At 38.7% G+C, this 20,117-nt stretch overlaps 1 protein-coding gene across 1 annotated transcript; it reads left to right on the top strand.

Annotated features, from left to right (window-relative positions):
* The first annotated feature begins 1,317 nt into the window (after positions 1-1,317).
* Positions 1,318-19,611, top strand: camk1a (calcium/calmodulin-dependent protein kinase Ia). Its single transcript, XM_078248667.1, has 12 exons — positions 1,318-1,377; positions 2,746-2,864; positions 11,732-11,863; positions 12,852-12,926; positions 13,575-13,713; positions 13,810-13,936; positions 14,659-14,734; positions 14,819-14,931; positions 15,030-15,108; positions 15,940-16,027; positions 16,178-16,343; positions 17,133-19,611. Exons 2-12 carry the CDS (start codon positions 2,779-2,781, stop codon positions 17,234-17,236), a joined length of 1,185 nt encoding a protein of 394 aa, XP_078104793.1. The 5' UTR covers positions 1,318-1,377; positions 2,746-2,778; the 3' UTR covers positions 17,237-19,611.
* Positions 19,612-20,117: the final 506 nt, after the last annotated feature.

The following is a 20,117-nucleotide window of genomic DNA, read 5'->3' as shown; positions in this document are numbered from 1 at the left end:
AGTGCTGCCCCTTCAGTGTAGGAGTAGTAATGCACCGAATAATGTACTAGCCATTGACTAAATGTTTTACTTATAGTAATATTAGAGTGTTTCAAGATGGCTGAGGTAGAAATGGCAAGTAGCCTATGAAACCCTATAACTCTATAACGACAACAACAACCTTTATTTATATGTAGCACTTCCAAAGATGTGTTTACAAAGTGTTAAGTAACTTTGTGCACAGTGTATGCTTTTATGTGGAGGTAGATGTGCTGGTAACTGTGAGATGAACATCCATCAAAAACAATGTTTTTGGTTCATGATGAGTCTGATGAAGCTCTAAGCGAAACACATTGCTCTTGTTGTCAGTGTTTAATAAAAAGGTTTTTGATCAATATGTTTTTATGGACTGAGTGTGCAGTCACTACCTCAAACATTTTTGATAATGACAGTTTTATTCCTGCAAAGTAGAGCATTTTATGGGTTTGACCATGGTCCAATATAATGACCAAACAGCTGGGCTGTTGATAGTGTTTGTATTCAATGTATTTGTGTCTGTGAATCCAAAATTGGGTGGCGTCATATAAAAAAGTGCTTATTTACATCTAACTTAATTGTCTAGAAATGTACCTGTTGAAGGTGAGCACAATCAAAGTCAAAATACTGCCTTTGGTTGTCTGCTGGGACCACGGGTTGGATGGTTTGGGGATGGGCCGGGTAATAGAAATGATCTGCTGTTGTGTTTACAGCATGATGCAATATAGACCTCCAGAATATATTCAACTGTTATGCATCTACCTGAGAATAAAAGAGAAATACCAACAAAAAAAAAAACAAGATGCTTATCATCATTCACCATCAATGTCCTCTGTTTGAAAACACCTTGTGGACAATTAATCCGCTGCAAGTGTAGCCTTCATTAGGCCTTTTGGTTTAAAACGTAAGCCTAGCCTACTCCTTCATTGTGCGGCATATTTTCAGTATAAAGACTTGCATTTTACACAGGCCGTTTGTGTGTGCCTTATCAGTGTTGTTTATTAAATTATTTACAGTGACACGTTATGCCTGTTTTGCAAATAAACCTGGAAAATTGTCATACTCTGCTATAGCGGTGAGCGTTATCGACTGCGCTGCTGGAAGCTTTCAGAAAACAACAAGGTGTACAAAAAAGCTGTTCACAAAGCCTATAGACGGTGGCTCGACTGTCATGAAGTCGCAGATCACGTTTTTCGTTTTCAAGAGAACAGTGAGTGAATTCGTGCTGCACTATGTCCACATACGTCTGGTTTTCTTGACGTCAGGAGAAGTCTGAGCGCACCCAGCGCTGCGCACAAGCACAGCAACCACATCGCTCCCAGAGGCAAGGAGAACACATCACAGCCACAGATCGCCGTTTAGGTATGTTTTTTTCCCATTCATATATTCACCGAAACGCATCATCGATCGTGTACGTTTTTTACAGCAATACAACTTGTAAAGCTTTGTTTTGTGCGCCTCCATGTCGCATGTCTGCAGCCTCCTGGTTTAACCCAGAGATGCTGCCTTCCTTTGACATACCCTTGAGCGCTGCGGTACGGTTCGCAAACCCACACCGCCTTTTCCCTCTGTAGCCTACTTGCATGATCCACACGAAAATCGGACTCATTTTAAGTATTGCAGACGTATCGCACCGGCAAAACGTTTTAATTCCCATTCAACCTCCTGCTTGCCATTCACGCCCTGCACCTTAGTGCAGAACAGGTTATCTACTTATCAGTGGAATACAGACTACAGTTTCCATTTCAGATTTGTTTTTCTTCAGAGCAACCTAGCCTAATTGTATAAAAGCTTCGGATGTTAAATATAGCACAAGTCCCCCAGCTTGTATCTGTCTCTACTGACCATGCGTTTGTTTTTGCGACGGTGTATGGTCCCTTCCTTGCGACTGTCTCTGCTGCACTGTTTGCCCTACTTTCTCTTATTTGTTGCTATGTCGGTTTTCAGCAAAGTACGCTGTAGTTGTTGTGGGTTGTAGTTTTTAGTGTGCAAGTTTATTTTTGTCCTAATCTATTTCGTATTAATATTTATGTTCTTAACATTTTCACAGCCTTTTAAAAGTGAAATCTCTGATTTATTCAGTCTGATATCTTTTTTTTTTTTAAAGACAGTTTGCAGTAGGCTACAGGCCAGGCCCACAGCTTCAGTGGTTTCAATTACTTTGATTTGACATTTCAGCTCTTATTAATCAATCATCATGCATATGAGAAGAAACTACCAACTTGTCATTGAGTCCAAGCAAACTTGCTGCAATAACCAGGACACTTTATCAGGAAAATCAATGGTTTAATTAATAGCTGAAGGTTTTATGCAACAATCGGTCAGACAAGCTTACTCCACAGCGCTGTGGAGATAGGTCTGGCAATGCGAGACTAGACAAACTGTAATTGACATATTGAACTGATACTGAGGCAGAATATATCTTGCAGTATAAATACTCCTAATTAAGTACATTATACAGTGCAAGGGTGCCATAGTCTTATCTATTTTCCCCACTGTGTGCTGGAAGGATGAAAACCATGTTGCCCCTTGAGGTAATTTTTGTCTTGAACACTTATTTTCATTTAAATCTCTTGTCCAATCAGTGTTATAGTCATTGGTTTGATTTAGCACAATCCTTCTGATCAGAGATGTATCTAGATTTGATTACACATGTGGTGGGTCAAAACTTAGTTTTGCATGCTCTGAGACTATTGACTGTTTTTTTTATCTTTTCTTTTTGCCCTGTAGCTGTAGTGTGGCGAACCTGATCAGCATTGTAGGATGCCTCTTGGAGAGAATGGAAATGGGTGGAAAAAGAAGACATCAGACATCAAAGAACACTATGACTTCAAAGAAGTGCTGGGAACGTAAGTTGCATTGGTAGTTTAGTGCTGTTGTCAGGGCAAGGCTGGATGTCCGATGTGGAAAAGTGGACAACTGCACCAGTGCCCCAAACGCCTTAGCTTGTGTCAGTTAGGAAAGCAAAGCTCTTACATTTTTCAAATATAATGTTAGCTCAATTTACCTCCATTGCAATGGTTCCATTTCCTCCATTGTGTTGGGGAGGCTGCAGAAGTCTCAGCAGTGAATGCCTCAAAGTCTTGGAAAATGAATCTAAAACTATCTGCATCACTACCAAAATAAGTATGTTTATGTGTGATTTGGATGAACGGACCCTTAAATATGTGGTAGAGACCCTATCTTATAGGGTCTCCTTTGTCACATATATTCTTTATTATCAGAGATTTTGTCTTTCATGGATCACATTGTGTTAAATCACACAGCACTGGTTGTTTTCCAGAATTTGAAGCAAAATATAATAAATCTGCCATGTGTAGTCTGCAGTGTGCACTGTAATTGATGTGTACTTGCAGGTAACAGCAATTCACAGAGAAACCAAGGGGTCAAAGGGGTCCCACCACTGATTTTTCTCCCCCATCTGCATGCTGTCAGGGCTGCAGTATTTGAGTCTGGATTCTGGAGTCTCTCAAGAAACTTGACTGACATTTTTGGACGTGCCTGTCTCACTCCTTGTCCTTGGCCGCTGATGGATGCTGACTCACACTTTTTTTTTTTCCTGGCCAATTTGACTTTCTTCTGAGCTATGCAAAAACATTTTAAATGGATTATGGATTGACTGATTAAAGGCAATACAAAATAAATGGCATAGTTTATATTAACAATAGCAATAACAGCTTAACTGAATCTAGTTTTGGAAGCAACTTGCATATTTCCAAGTTGGTCTCTTATTACAGCCATGACTGTGAGTTGATCATGAGTTTAAAATGACAGTGCTAGAGCTAGAGCTAGAGCTGCGTGTGAAAACTCTGTGTGTTTAACATGCATGTGTTTCATTTGCACGTGCAAATACAGTATGTTTGTGCAGTCATGTGTTGCAGATGAGTGTGTTTGTTACCAAACATGGTCAGTTCTTTCTTCCGGCCTTGGACATTATGCCAGCATTTGTGAACATGAGTATTTCAAATGTCACACTATTGTATGTAATCAAAACAATATCACTTAGACAGCTAATGGCAGAATCACACAGGGGACTTTATTTTAGCCATTCAACACAAATTATCTATATTGTACAGTACAGCAGCAATCAGTTATCTAAGCCAATCCTGCCAGGTCAGTGTAGATACTGTAATGTGCATAATGTGGAGAGCACATGATAATTAGGCCTTTATGTTAGCTCTGACTTGGTTTTCTTCTTGTGAGGAGAGTGGGAAGAGTCCTGAATGGATGTGCGGCTGTTGTCAGTGACAAACATGTTTCTCTTTGTATGAAAGCAGTGAAAGCTCATGTTTCATCCAGCAATTTTCCCTGAAACTAAATTCTAACTAAATTCAGTGGTTTGTTCTTATTGTCCCTGAGTTATGTTTACAAATAATACAAATTAATGAAACCTGTATTTTTTTATATATAACCTGTCTATATCTGAATGTGTAAGAGTCAGCTACACCTTTCTCTGCCCATGTGATGGTTGACTGGAGGGATGTGAGAGACAGTTGTGTGAACAAAGCAGTGCAAGTTATGTATTTCTCTTAATTTCTTAAGATTTCAAGATGCTCAGGGCAAAAGGAAAGATCACATGAACCTGTTTCTGCAGCTGCTGCCTAAGATTTGTCTGAAAAACTTTTAAAAGTTCAACTTGCCTACGTATGAGGTGTGGTCTGCATATCGGCACCCTATATTCCCTGTTGCTCATAGTCTGGAATCCAATTTTTTTTGGTAATAAACAACTAAATTAATCTGCAACCAGCAGGAGAAAGGTTGCCTTGTAATGTTGAGGGCTGGACTCACACAGACCTATGACTGCACTCTCCTGGGGGACAGGATTGAGCCCAGATGGTCAGGGGGCACCTCTCCACCCCCCCCAAACTAAGTACAAGTGACCTAGCACACGTCCACCTGTGATGAGACGAGTGTGCCATATGGAGTGTGGTTGTTTTCTATCTTTGTGGAATCACACCTGCTTCCCTAGAGAGGCTGCAAAGAATCAGATTTTAATGACTGTGAAACTCTGGTTCACATCCAAAAAAGTGAAATAGCAGTGGGTAGATGATAAGGCTGTCTGGTTATGTCGAGTGCTGTAGGAGGACATCAAATAAGACTCCATCAGTCTATGTCTCAGAGCTGTGCATGCTGTATGCAATGCACTTTGACCAGCAGTCTGTTTATTTGAGAATTCACTCAACTGCTGCTAAACGCTGATAACTTCTGTTATGATTCCACTGAGACTCGCAAGAACTTCAAACAGTGATTGTAATTTGAAGTATGATATTAAATGTTATGTAACAAGGATTAAAAGAGTGAATTGCCAGGATAGCATGTTCCCATCTTTCATTTAAAAAAAAATCGGGAACGAAAGGTGTAGTAATATTCTTTCCCTCCTGTCACTATAGCTGGACCTGGCAGAGGGCAGAATTAATGTGTTGAAGGAAAGCTCCTTATGCTCGGAGAGAAGATTACAGGGGAGCTCTATCCAGGAATTCAGTGTGAGAAGTTAATTGATTTATGTTGAAAGTTTATATTCAGATCCAGCTAATCCTCACAGTTGTAGCTCTGTTTGGAATCCACTTCAGGACACGCTGTCCTCAAGGTAGGGTTAGCAGATTGAAACAACTCCCCCACTCTGCAGTTATCATGTCTTTCACTCTGGTCGCACATGTTTTGGCTTTTTTTTTGTTATTTCAACTAACACTTTTCTCCTCCAATGTCATTTACCCCGAATGAAATGAACGAGACAGGTGAAGTATAAAGCTCTGATAGAACTCTTTATAACCATACTTCTGAGGCCTTGGCCTTTTTGGAGTTATGACGCTGTCTGAGTATTCAAAGTCAATATGGAGCCATACCTCTGGTTGCTTTTTTGTCAAATTAAGATGTAACACACTTTAAGATTCTAGCTAACTGGTGTTCTTAACTGTCATCTGGAGGCTGTCTTTACCCAGGCGCTTTTTGTTAAAGACTGTATGATGGGGGTAGAAAGTACAGCACCTTACCCATCACTGTAGCTGTTATGAGTTATAGTTGTAATCAGTGTAATTACTAATAGTGTGTGTTTCTGTAACAACCTTGTCTTTCATGGACGTTGGCATCATGGATGTCTTTTTTAATAGTTTGATTAAATGTCCCATGAAATTACTTGAGAGATTGTAACTTTTGTCCATAGTTTGATGTGTTGGATGTGATATTGATGCAAGGACATTAGTTCAGTTGACGAGTCCTGTGGACAGAGATATCCCCGCAAGCTGGCAGCTCGTCTGACAGAAATTAAGTGCATGGGGCCAGTTAATGAAGTAAAATAATATCAGACCACAACACTGCAGTAAAAACAGTTCTAAACATCCACAGCAGAACACTTCTTATGTGTATTGCTGATGCTCAATTCTATTCATCAGAGCTCTCCATCATAAAACTCTACACCAAACAAAATAGATGATATGATACAGAGCAGTTGTAGACAACAACAAAACACTGAGAATATGGTGGGCCTTAGTGAAACTGTCTGCCAACTCAAAACAATGAGCTCAAATCAACTAAACCTGCAAAAAGCTGCAGAAGTTGGTTGGTTCTCAGAAGGTACCAGCACCCCTTTCATGCTATTTGATTAAATATTAAAATACATATTGAGCTTTAACCTCAGGAGAGCCCTAAGTAAAAATTCAAAGAGACATTTGGCGTATGATAGTTGAATGTTGTACCCAGAAACAATGCATAGCATTGGTGCCTTAAAAAAGAAACAAGATAATGGGTGAGGCCAGTTTTAAGAACTACTCATGTAGATAATGTGTAGGAGCATAAACATGAGTATGCAGTATGAACAACAACCCAGGAGCTAGTTGCACTAGCTGTTCACAAACTTAGCCTAGTTATAATGTGTTTAGTGTTTACTAAGTGGAAATGTACGCATAACTAAATTAAAGCGGGTTGCACCACACAAACTAGTTAGTACCAAGAGATTAGTTGTAAATAAATGTTTACACCTGTCACGATTGGAAGTGCAGGCAGCAGGGGAAGGACCCAAACACAGATGAAACAGAAAGATTGGTGCAGTTCAAAGATTTATTGTACTTAAATTATCTTACAGCCAGGTATTGGTAGTCAGGCAGGTACAGATACTAGTTGACAGATTCAGGACCAAGAGCAGATCGAGTCAGGTGAAAAGGTTGTTTGAAATCCAATGAACAATGTAACTAGCAAAGGAACAAAGGAAGTGGGCTGGTATTTGTAGAGCTGAATCTAATCAGAGGGAATGGGAAGGTGGCAGGTGGGTGGTGAGGCGGTGGGCTGGGAAGGCCAGGCACAGCAGATGAGACAAGTTGAAGCAGGTTTGTAGGTAGGTGTAACAGCCAGCTGATGGGGAATGGAAGGACAGTCCGAAGACAACTGCTGGATGGAAGGAAAATGGCAATGGACAAGCCTGGGGAATGGAGAATGTGGCTGAAGAAGAGGCACAGAGGAACAAACTGTGACAACACCCAGTTACTGCTATGTGTGACTGTTGAGTAGCTAGCTAAGCCAACTGACAAAACTAACGTTAGCTTGCTAATATTTGACCTGTTTACAGTGAAGAATAAAAAAACATGGTACATGGTGCTTAATAATAATATAACCTGGGAAGATTTTAAATTACATTTCACAAAAATAATACAGGCCTACCTCAAATTACAAAATGGTATGATAACGTTTTGATAGCCTTAGCTAGGTCAGCATAATCAGATATTTCCCCACTCTTTCTAAACAGCTAGCTCTGAAACACACATATTTCTCCCTCTATGCATATATAAATAAAAACAAGTCATACCTACATTACACAAGTTTTGGAATTTATGCTACAGCTTGTGATGCTACAGGGATTTCCTGTTTAGATTGATTGCTTTTGGTTGGACGGTGTGATTTACACATTACTAAAGTCTTCTTTGCAACTTTTGAAGTTTTTTTTCAAAAATGAAAATGTCTTAACATGAATCCAATAAATTATAAGCAAATATAAAACAGCCTATTTGTGAGTAAAAAAAACCAAACACATTGATGATAGGCTTACTGGCCAATTGGTAAGGAAATCTCTAAGGTAGCCATCCACAGATACAGTTTATCCTACGGATTCTCTGTGCCACATGTATGATAACATTAAAACATGATTTATAAAATCATACCAACTATTATTTTAATAGCTTAGCATTCTATACACTAAAAAGGTATGTATAAAGGCTTTAGGCCGCCCACACGTAATTGTAGGCCCAGTTTACACTTTCTATCTATCTATCTATCTATCTATCTATCTATCTATCTATCTATCTATCTATCTATCTATCTATCTATCCATATATCCATATATCCATCTATCTATCTATCTTGTGGAGGTTTAGTATTAGTCTAAAAATATGCTTGTTCATGTACAGAAGAACAGCAGAGCGTCAGCTATGAGTCTTGAGGCCAATGCAATGACTCAAATGAAACATATTTATTAATGTGCATGCCAGGATTTATTGGCATAAAATAGAAAAGGATGTGTCAACATGTCAGAGATCTGTTGCTGATTACTGGTGGAAAACAGAACATTTGTGTTTCAATCTGAGAGTGAAGAAATTGAAGTCTATAAATCTGGACAATAATCATTTCACTGCTGCCGAATGCTAAGATTAACACATTAGCTGGTAACTAAATGGCATCGGTTCAGAATACCAGCTACAGCAGCTTCCTGTCTCCCTCTGTCTGTGGTTCCTCTTCCCAAACCCCCTGAGAGCCCACCCCTACTAAGTCTCCAAGTACAAATTAGCAAGTAGCAACTGGGTGCTTAATTACAATGTGTCTCAAGGCAACAGTAGAGAAGTGTAAGCAAACATTTTCTTCTTTTTTCAGAGAAGCATAGAAAAAGCATGGATCAGGTCACATACAATATAAACTTAAGTCAAAATTTGTAATCAGATATTTAATGTAGTACAGTTGTGACAGATAACAGATACTGTTGCTACTGTCATATTTGGTTCTTGTTAAACTGAAAATGACATTATTTAGTTGTGTGTTTAAGGGTCTGTTACATAAAAAAAAAATTCTGTTTAGCTGGATTTCGAGGATTGCAATGCTCTCATTGCACCATATTGCACTGCTCACCGATATTTTAGAAACAGCCGTGGTTGGGGCTCACATGACCATTTTTTCTTATCTCAGATTGATTCATTTAGAAGCTAACCAGCTAGAGCTAAAACTGTGGGGCCATTATTGTAGCAAAACTATTAGCAAATGTGTGTGGAGAGTTGTGCAACTGTAACTCAATCCACATGTCCGTAATCAGATTGGAAAATGTGTAAAGAAATTTCGAAATCTGTATTCAGATTTGCAAGTGTATTGATATTTTTAAATATGTAGAAACATCAGTAAATGAAAAAAGGCTGTATAGTTACTGAGGCACAATGCAAGCATAGAGGTACAGACAAATCGCCACACACATTTGCAGATCTCTGTCACAGCAGAAGTGTAGCAAAAGTAATGTGTAAAAAGATTTATATTTATTTAAGATATACATACATTTAAGAGGCCTGCTGAGTTGTAACTGATATATTGTCTGTAGTTCCAGCTCTTGGAGCAAAATACTAAGACTTTTCAGCCAATAATATATATGTACGCATTTACAGATTTGTCTACACATTTAAAAATCTTAATACACTTGTAAATCTGAACACACATTTGCAGATTCCTGTACACCTTCACAAATCTCTTTACCCATTAACACATTTACAAATCTGATTACGCACACAAAGATTAAGATACAGTTGCACAACTCTCCACACACATTTGCAAATAGATTTGCTTCAATAATGGCCCCAAAACGATTAGTGGATTAATTGAATCATAGATTGACAAAATGAATTGGCTGCTATTATGATAACTGAATAATCATTTTGAAACTCAATTTAAAGCATAAAAGCCAAACATTCTCTGCTTCCAACTTCTCAAGTGTGAGATTTTAGTGCTTTTCTCTGTTTTCTATCATTGTAAACGGAATATTTTGTGTTTTTAACTGTTGGGCTGACAAAATAAGACATTTGAAGACCCCCACCTTGGGTTCTGGAGACGCTGTGACAGGCATTTATTTTATTTTATTTTTTTTATAATTATAATAATCATTAGTTGTAGCCCTGTAACCAACAAAGCTTTCTCTCCATGCATGGCCAGAAACAGAAACATATCGTTTTTAGTTCCCACTATAAATTCACTACAGTCACCACCTTTAGGGTTCTACCTGTCTGTCTGGTCCATTGACCCTTCTATTTTAAACAGCCAACAAGACTAAATAGATTATTACTCACTGATAACAGTGAGTAATAAAAGGGTTACTGTAGAGAGTAACCCTTTGAGGAAACCCTCACTGTAAATGCTGCAGACTTAAACACATTAACATGCTTTTATGGGTCAATGCAAATTGGTGCTTTATGTGATTTTGCTTTTAGATTATTTTAAGGACTTTTAGAAAAATGAAACCGGAGATATGTGTGAGAATTGTCTCTCCTCATGTGTCGGCTTCACTATGCATACGTTTCTGCTTCACTGGTTCGTTGAGCACAAGATGGCCACGGTACATAGCAAAGGATTACCACAGATCCACATTGGGCATTTAATATGACATGATGATGGGAGGAGGTGTACTGGGAGATGGTCAGGCTTGCACACACTCTTCCGCTCTGTAATTAACTATTAATAACCATTAGAAGCAGAATAAACAGAAAGTGAGAGAGGTTTGCCTCCATATCTTATCTTATTGACAACAGCACTGTGACGTCTACATCCTTTTATTATAGGTTGCGCACTGAAATGAAATTAAGATTGAGAACGCCTCACACGCTTCACAGATGGAAAATAATTGGGAATATTTGCTAAAACATGAACATTGAACTCCCATTGTGCATTGCATGACGGTGCTGTTTCACACACACATGTAAGGAGCCCTGCGGTTGCTAACGATCCTCCTGAGCTCTCTCCCACGTTCCTAAGGGGAGACTGTGTAAATACACACTATTCTCCTTCTCACCATCACCATAATCCATAATGCAGTCTAGTCTCCCTCAGGAACAGCCACACTACATTTACTGTATCTATTATTGAATAGATTAAAAATAGTTTCTTTTTTATTTTCTTTTTTATTTTATAAACAAGGGATATTACTACAAATGTCTGTATGTGACTGTTGCTTCACCTCCTGAGCCTTTTCTCAGCCCCCCCAAAAATACTTTTGCTAATGTCACCATTTTAAATTATTCATCTAAACACCACTCACACACACAAACACAAATAGCGGAATGGAGGGTATTTGGAGATCTTTTTTTAAAAGCTTGTGGTTAGTTGAGAGACCAGGCCACATACATATAACTGGACTTTATTTAGTGTGAGAATCAACCAAAAACACACATTTGCACTGAAAAGATATTAAGTATTGATTGATATGATTTGCATGAAAAGCTCTAAATATTCTGTCATTAGTACCTTCTTTTGTGTAACATTTTCAATCCATCATGGCCTGTAGCCTGAGAAGAATGAATCCTACTTTAGCTCTCCCATCTTGTCCATTTCACCCCACACTCCCACACATTTCTCTTTCTTTCTTTAACATGTGCATATGTGTGTGTGTGTGTGTGTGTGTGTGTGTGTGTGTGTGTGTGTGTGTGTGTGTGTGTGTGTGTGTGTGTGTGTTCGTTCTATGTGTGTGTTTCCACTGCCTGTGTTTTAGGGGAGCTTTCTCAGAGGTGGTTTTAGCAGAGGAAAAGAGGACCCAGAGGCTGGTGGCCATCAAGTGCATCCCTAAGAAAGCGTTGGAAGGCAAAGAGAACAACATTGAAAATGAGATTGCAGTACTACACAGGTAAGGTCACTGAAGTTCTTTGCGATGCGTCAGCTGTTGCTTTGTGTCCAGCGGGAGGAATTAGTCAGTGCGGCCTCTTCCAACAATGAATGTGCAGTTGCACAATGTATGCAAGGGGTCAAGTGAATGGGTGACTAAATGCATGGTGTCAGTAGAAACAGTAGGATTGTGCACCGGAAATGTCAGGAGTAAAGAAGATAGACCTATTTTTAGTGTTCCTGTTGCCAGGGCAACAGCACACAGAGGCGGAGATGGTGTGGAGTTCCCTGCAGCAGTGTATTGAAGAAAGAGAAAGAGACATAGAGGGTGGAGAAGTGGAGAGGGGGTGGGGTATGATAGAAGGAGAGAGATATGGAAGAATGGGAGGAGGAGAGTTTGGCCAAATACTTAAAGTCACTGTTAAATAAATAACAGAGCCATGAGAGCAAGAGATGTGAAGAAAGTTAATCTGAAAAAAAGAACACACAGAGGGATTCTCTATTTCTACTAGAAGTCACATCTCTGCTGCTGATTTGTTACAGCGATGGTCTGTTCATATACTTGAGAGCCAAGAGAGATGCATGATTGTCTGTTGGCTGGTATCATAACAACAAACGATCCAATTCTATTTATTTTTTGTGTGTGTGTGTGTGTAAGAATAGTATTTTTTTTATTTTTTATAGTTATTGTGTCAAGCCCTGTAGCTATAATCTCCAAAGATGTTCTTTGTTACTGGTTCCAGCTGCATATCACTGGTCATTGTCATTCTTAGCAAGAGGTAGTTACAGTATCTGAAGCTTTTCTTTATCTGATCTGACAGTTTGTATTTTAGGAGAGGAGTACAAACAAAGTTTTGAGCCCAATTAAATGTCAGGCCACTCTAAATTTGAAGTATGCAGCAAGAATGCCATCTGGTGACCAATTGCCAGTAAGCATGAGAGAAATGTGGCTCAATTAAAACAATGCAACATATTCTATGTTCTGATTTCTGTTCATTTATCTTCCTCAGAATCAAGCACCCCAACATTGTTACGCTGGAGGACATTTTTGAAAGTACATCCCACCTATACCTTGTCATGCAGCTGTGAGTTCTTTTTTCTCTTATCTTACACAAGGGCCAATTGTATGACAGAAAGGGTACATTTAGCATCCATTTTTACTGTACAGATTTGAGTCATCAGTTTGTTGATTTACTAAAAAATGATTTGGATCATCAGAAATGCCAAACATTTTTGGTTTAGCATATAAAATGGGACTATTTACATCACTGTAAATCAAATATATTTGGGTTTTGAGTTTGTCAGACAAAACAAAACATCTATAAATGTCGCCATGGGATCAGAGAACTTATTTTTTTGTGACGTTTTTTACTTTATTCATGGTTTAGTTAACATGCAGTTTCCCCCCAAATACTTTAAGGATAATGTTATTCCACTTCTAATGTCATAGATATATTCATATATACAGTATATCATATATATATATCAATTCAAATACTCAACTATTACTATTTTTAACACCACCAAATATTTTAGATGTCTAGATGTATCATTTTATACACAATTTCTGTCAAATTCAGCCTGATACATTTGGTAACTTATGTATCCAGAATTAAAATAAAAGTTTTGTGGTTCGAACAGTATTTAGCTGCACAGCATAAGCCGTATTTGCAGCCCAAATTCAATACAAAACCAGTAATGTTTAGCTGTTTTCCATGATTTTCACCTGGCAGGGTATCTGGAGGTGAGTTGTTTGACAGGATTGTGGAGAAAGGTTTCTACACAGAGAGAGATGCCAGCCAACTCATCCACCAGATCTTGGATGCAGTCAAATATCTCCACGATATGGGGATCGTCCACAGAGACTTGAAGGTATCATAGACAGAAATATAACAGCTCAATCTGGCTTGCAGTTGGCCCTTTTTTCTTCCTTGCAAACGTCTTTGATCGCTCTTCTCATCTTTGCAGCCAGAGAATCTGCTGTATTACAGTTTAGATGAAGATTCCAAAATTATGATCAGTGACTTTGGACTGTCTAAGATTGAGGGAGCAGGCAGTGTCATGTCCACAGCCTGCGGTACTCCTGGATACGTGGGTAAGGCATTTATTTCGCTGGTCAGCCAGACTCTCCTCACCACCCCCATCTCTTTAAAGGTCCCATGGCATGAACATTTCACCGGTGCAACTAGACAACAAGACAGTGTAGAGTGAAAGGATCGCCGGTTTCGACGTTTTGATGTAAGGTTACATTTTCATCAGAGTTCAAGGACGATCCTTTCACGTTACCTCCCCTTTCTTTGCTTTGCCCTCCCAGAGAATTTGGCTCGCCCATGAGAAAGAGAGAGACATCATGGCTTGCAAACGAGCAAAGCATGGCAGTTGGTCAAAGCCACACGTCCACCCTCCACCTTGCCCCCCTCTCCTCCTCAATAGCATTTAAAGCTACAGACACAGAAATGGCATGTCCTAAGGAAAGCTCATTGTGGGACTGGCTCTAGTGGCTGTAATTCTGCACCAAGGGACCACTGAGGCCTATATAAAAACATCCAAAAAGCAGCATGTCACAGGACCTTTAATGTGAGCTCAGCACTGATATCCCCTCTTTATTCATTGTGTTGTGAGAGGCTCTTTCATCCACTACTGAGTCAATTGGAAGTGTTTCACAAGTGCTCTCTAGCTGTTTAGCGTGCCCTACCACATCACATGGTATTACTGAAAGGTCAAGATTACTCGTATTCACCCCCTCTGCTGCTCTGTCTGTGTCGTATATATTTTCCACTTTTTCCTGAATATCTTCTGTGTGTGTGTGTTTCCCAGCTCCCGAGGTGCTCGCTCAGAAGCCGTACAGCAAAGCAGTGGACTGCTGGTCCATAGGAGTTATTTCTTATATTCTGTAAGTCTGAGCTCATTTATCACTAAGAAGTATGTAAAGTGATAATTTTCCAGTATTGAATATGTTCCTATATCGCTCCCTCAGGTTATGTGGATATCCTCCATTTTACGATGAAAATGATGCCAAGTTATTTGAGCAGATTCTGAAAGCAGAGTATGAATTTGACTCTCCGTACTGGGATGATATCTCAGATTCAGGTACTAGTGATTACAAAAAATATGTACAGCAGTTTCAACAGTGAAAACTAACAAATCGGAGTGGACTATTACACCATGAACTTGATTTTTGTTTGCAGCCAAAGACTTCATCTGTCACCTGATGGAGAAAGACCCTTTGAAGAGATATACATGTGAGCAGGCCCTCCAGCACCCATGGTGAGAAAGTCAAAATACAAATTATCTTATATATCTAAAAAAAAATATATATATATATATATATACACTTATACTATATAATATATAATACACTTCATACTTACTAATCCCCTTTCAATATGGCTGTGTCGTGCTGAAATCTACAGTATTTGTCAATTTGTTGATTGAAGAAACAAAAAACTGTGGAAATTTCAATTTAACTGAAATTAATCGCCAACATTTTTTGTAATAGATTAGACACATTTATCAAGCATTCTCTAGCTTCATGTGAGGATGTGCAGCTTGTATATGCTTTATATCAGTGTAAATTGATAATATTTGGAATTTGGACTGTTGGTCAACCAAAACAAGCAATTTAAAGACATCACTTTGGGCTCTTGGAAATTATAATGGCCATTTTACAGACTTAATGTAAAACTCGTAAAAACAAAATGAATCAATTAATTGACAAAATAATCAACAGTAGGTCTGCAACTAACAATTTTTTTTTTATTATAGATTAATCTGTTGATTATCTTCTCAATTAATTGATAGTGATTGATTGATTGAGTAAATCCATGCACATTGTAATTTCACAGAGCTGAAGGTGACACACTCAAATGTCTTGTTTTATCCAACCAACTATGAATTCAGTTTACTATCATATACTATATACTATACTGTACGGTGTGACAAAGAAAATTATCAAATCTTTACATTTGAGAGCTGGAACTAGCTAAAGTTATCAAAAATGATCAAAATAGTTCTACTAATCTGCAAATAATACGATGATAAGCCCCAGCCAGGTGCCTCAACTCCCTGTAAATTCTCAAATTCGTGTTGACTTTACAGGATCTGCGGAGACACAGCTCTGGACAAAAATATCCATGAATCTGTCAGCGCTCAGATCAAGAAGAACTTTGCCAAAAGTAAATGGAAGGTCAGTGCCTTGGCTGAATCATACAGCAGCCTGCTGAAAGAGCAGTATTAAGATTGGCAGGAGAACATTTTGTACGCCTTTGCTGTTTTTCTCCCTCAGTAGCTGTCACACACAGACAGGTTTTTCTTTCCTCTCTCTCTCTCTCTGTAGCAAGCATTTAATGCCACAGCGGTGGTGCGCCACATGCGGAAGTTGCAGCTGGGCACTAGTCTCGAGGGACCCAGTCAGATTACTCCCACCAGTCCCTGTCATGGACATCTGCTCCCAGAGGAAGAGGAGGAGGAAGATGATTTGGGGAATGGGGAGGAGGAGAGCTGTAAGTTATCAGTTTACAGTGAATGAACAAACACTCTCTTCTGGCTCTTTTCACTAACAATAATCATGACCCAGTATGTAGTACTAGGGTAAGTAAAGTAAGATAATTCAACTAAATTGAATGGTTTAATTTGGGACTCTTTCTTAAATCTACAGTACCATCCCATATGGCATGAATGCAACATACAGATGTGTAGAAGGCAGAAAAGGAGGAGACTCAGACAGTACCTAGAGAAGGGGAAGAAGGGAGAGGTATGCATGGGATTGAATAGAAGAGGGAGGATGAAGGGGATGAATGAGTGTAAAGAGGGATAGAGGGATGGAGGTGAGTGGATGAAGGCAAGAGACTGAGTCAAACAGGAGACTATGGGTCAACCAGGTATACTGGTTACTATAACATCACCAGGCGATGAGAGGTTTAGCTGAGGCGTGACCTTGCTCCTGAATATGAGTTAACTTGTTAAAAGAAAATTATAGTATTGTCAACTTGGGTCTTATTCTCATAACTGTGGCCGTTATACCTTTTTGTCATGCTTACCTTGCACTTGCCACCTCCAACACTGAAAGTAAACACAGAAATTAGCACCCAGGATTAGCTGCATTTGCTAACTTCTGCAAAATTTGACTTTATTTGGAAAAGCTTTAGGAAGCCCCAATATCTGTTGTTTTGTAGGAGTCAAATTTCCCTTATCTCCAATTATTATGTCCCATATTTAGAATGGCCACAATTATGAGAATAAGAAAAATGCTAGTCTTCATATGTTCCCTTGTTTTGCTCTAATCTCTTCAGTGTCCCACTACGAGGATGGCCGTCGTGGAAGCACCGAGGGCAGCGCAGATCGGGACAGCCTGAGAAGCTGCACCTACTGCTGCAGGCCAGCCAGTCGCGTTTGAGCACAACCTCCTGTTGTCATGGTGACATTGTATCCCTGGAGTGCCCAGAGCCCGTCCGCCCGCCCAGTCTGGCCAGGAATGCAGAATAGTTATCAGGCAGTGTCCACCAGATTACATCCACAGTGAGCAGGTCACTGTCCCAGTGTGGAGAAACATACTGTAAGTCTTTTAGTCCAAAAAAATACACATTCCCTACTCCCTTTTTTTTTCAGAACAGAATGAAAGGCTGCTCCAAGTGGACAGTGATTTAAAGGAAGGGCCAGTCTGCATGATTAGCAACCTTACATGTAGTTTTCCTTTGTGCAGCTATAGCAGACTAGGGATCATGTGTGTACATTACAAGAAGTGGTTCTGGATGTTGGCTTCAGGATGGATCCACGCCTCTGGAGTCTTCTCCATTATTTTTATTCTCACATTATCTGTCACATCTACCTCTAATCATAATTACTGTCTGTCTACATCCATCTGGCTCACACAGTCTACATTACTGGCAGCTTTCTCCAAAAATCTGGCCAGACAGGGCACAAAGAAAAGGGGAACGCTTTCTAGAAGGAAATACTGAAAGCTACTCCTGCATGTCTTTAAAATCCTTACCCAATGTGACTCGGTCTAGTCACTGACCAAGTAGCTGTTTAGTTGAATAGAGTTAATCTCAAGGCATGACTTCACTGCCGATGCCACCTTGTCCATTTGTTCTTTTTGATCATTCTGTCTTTTGTCTCATATTAAGAGTTTCTGTCCTTTTATAAGTATTTATTACTTTTGTTTAAAGCCTTTTTATGGAAAGTGCAGGGTGATTCTGAGGATTATGGACTCTATATTCTGGCTCAGACTGGGTTTGTGAAGAGCGGTTCTGACCTGGAGTGACTGCATGCGTCTGTTTGGGAAAACATCGAAACATATGAATATCAAAAGAATACTTTTTTTTGTTTAGTTTTATGGCTGTTATCAGAGGCTCAAACTGAGATCCCCATCTAGACTAAAAGTCGAAGTCTGTAAATCACAGGAATCGGACCTTCCTCCGTGGGCTCACATCATATTAGGAGGAGTCATTTTGAATGTGCGATTATGTTGAGAATCTACTGTGAGTGGGAAGAAAACCATCATATTCATATCACACTCATCCTACCTGTTCTGTTTCTGATAAGCGTCTAAATATCAGCCTGCTGTCAGTCTCAGGGTCTTACGCCGAGTCGCAGGGATCTCAGTCTGGACGCTCTGCCTGCTCTGTGCTGTGCACCTCTAGTGGAAGAAGTTTTGGTCTACTGTTTGCATGACCTGGTTAAATATGTTTACATGAATGATGATCAATTAGTATAAACACACATGATTATTATTACTCTGTTGTATTGAAAAAAATGATGTAATACTGTAATTTTGAGGTATATAATGTGAAGTAAGTAACACCAGAAGTAACGTTGTTGACAAAGTACAACACAGCACAGTGGACTTATCATTTGCATTGACTATGATGGTCAAGTCTCTACCTAAGTGACATTTCTCTTGTACTATGTTTATTTACAACTCAAATATTGTTTTTTTCAATCTGTTTTCTTGCCGTTGCTTATGTAGAATCTATTTATTATTCACTGATACCCAGGCACAAGCAGAAAAAATACACATATCCTAATTTTACACAGGTGCCAGCCACAGTACAAAACATGAAATAAAAACATCACGGTGCTGGAAGCATTACCTGTCTGCCATGGGAGCAGCTTTCAGTGTCCTCGCTCTACATTTGTCCTCCTGGGTAGATGAACTACAGCACTAAAGCCATACAGTGAAGTGGGGATGTTTTACTGTAGATTCAGATATGTCGTCATCTTATAAATATACGGCTCAGATGAAGGATAACGATGTTTCGGCACAATATGTAATGTAAAAAAAATCTCCCTGAAACTACTTTAATCCTGATATTAATCATAACATACCATTGTTAATTTAAAGTATGTCATGACACAATGCTGTGTTATTAGTTAGCTGTAGAGATAGCCAACCAATCCCACATAAAACCAGTTTCCTCGATCTGTCATTGATACTTACAGGTCCATAGTATAATAAAAGAAGGCAATCACTCAGATTTACATGACTGTAAGTGTGGAAAATATGCAAACTGTGTGTGAAGGGCTTCATGTTAACTGTAAGATAGCCAATGTTAATGACTTTAATAACCTGGCTATTTTTTGTTTAATATAAATGTAATGACCTTATATTGAACCTTACCTGGGATTTGTTTCGACTTGGCTGTGTTTAAAAAAAAAAAGAAGAAGCTTATTTTACCCATTACAAACACATCTAAATGCATAAAGAAACACATGTATATTATATATATAAATATAAGTATATATTGTATATCCTTTTTTGTAAAAGCTGTTTTGAGCTACAAATGTATGGATGCAATGCATCATGGGTTATTTAACAAGATGTGAGAAAATATAGTGATTTGTACTCACAGAGATATGATTGCAGGAAATGAAAATAAAACTTCCTTGTCTATGCATTGTGTGTTTTGTCATTATACAATAACTTTACTTTTAGATGTGCATGTAAACACTGAGTTGTGGAAACGATTCAAACATTTAAACTGTGGTGATTACAAATGACATGCAAGATACAAAAGATCACTGAATTTAAAAAAAGTGTATAATTTACTTATTTTACCTCTTTACTATTTATCAAGCTAACAAAAAAATAACAATGAACACATGTACAATGTAATGCAACCCAAATAGCACCTTTGCAAACTACAGCCTCAAAAGAATGACCAGAATAAACATAATGGATTGTATTACAATATATATATATATATATATATATATATATATATATATATATATATATATATATATATATATATATATATATATATGTTAATGGTTAT

This window comes from Sander vitreus, chromosome 4 (genome assembly GCF_031162955.1).
Source record: "Sander vitreus isolate 19-12246 chromosome 4, sanVit1, whole genome shotgun sequence".
NCBI lineage: Eukaryota > Metazoa > Chordata > Actinopteri > Perciformes > Percidae > Sander > Sander vitreus.
The sequence above is the reverse complement of the archived record's forward strand: the minus strand, read 5'-3'. Positions and strand labels throughout refer to the sequence as shown.

What these genes read in the sequence shown, in the direction of transcription:
- camk1a (XM_078248667.1), top strand. Translation starts at nt 2,779, where the DNA reads ATGCCTCTTGGAGAGAATGGAAATGGGTGGAAAAAGAAGACATCAGAC. An exon ending in CTATACCTTGTCATGCAGCT is followed by an intron (nt 12,927 to 13,574) that starts GTGAGTTCTTTT and finishes TTCACCTGGCAG; the next exon opens with GGTATCTGGAGGTGAGTTGT. An exon ending in CAGGCCCTCCAGCACCCATG is followed by an intron (nt 15,109 to 15,939) that starts GTGAGAAAGTCA and finishes TTGACTTTACAG; the next exon opens with GATCTGCGGAGACACAGCTC.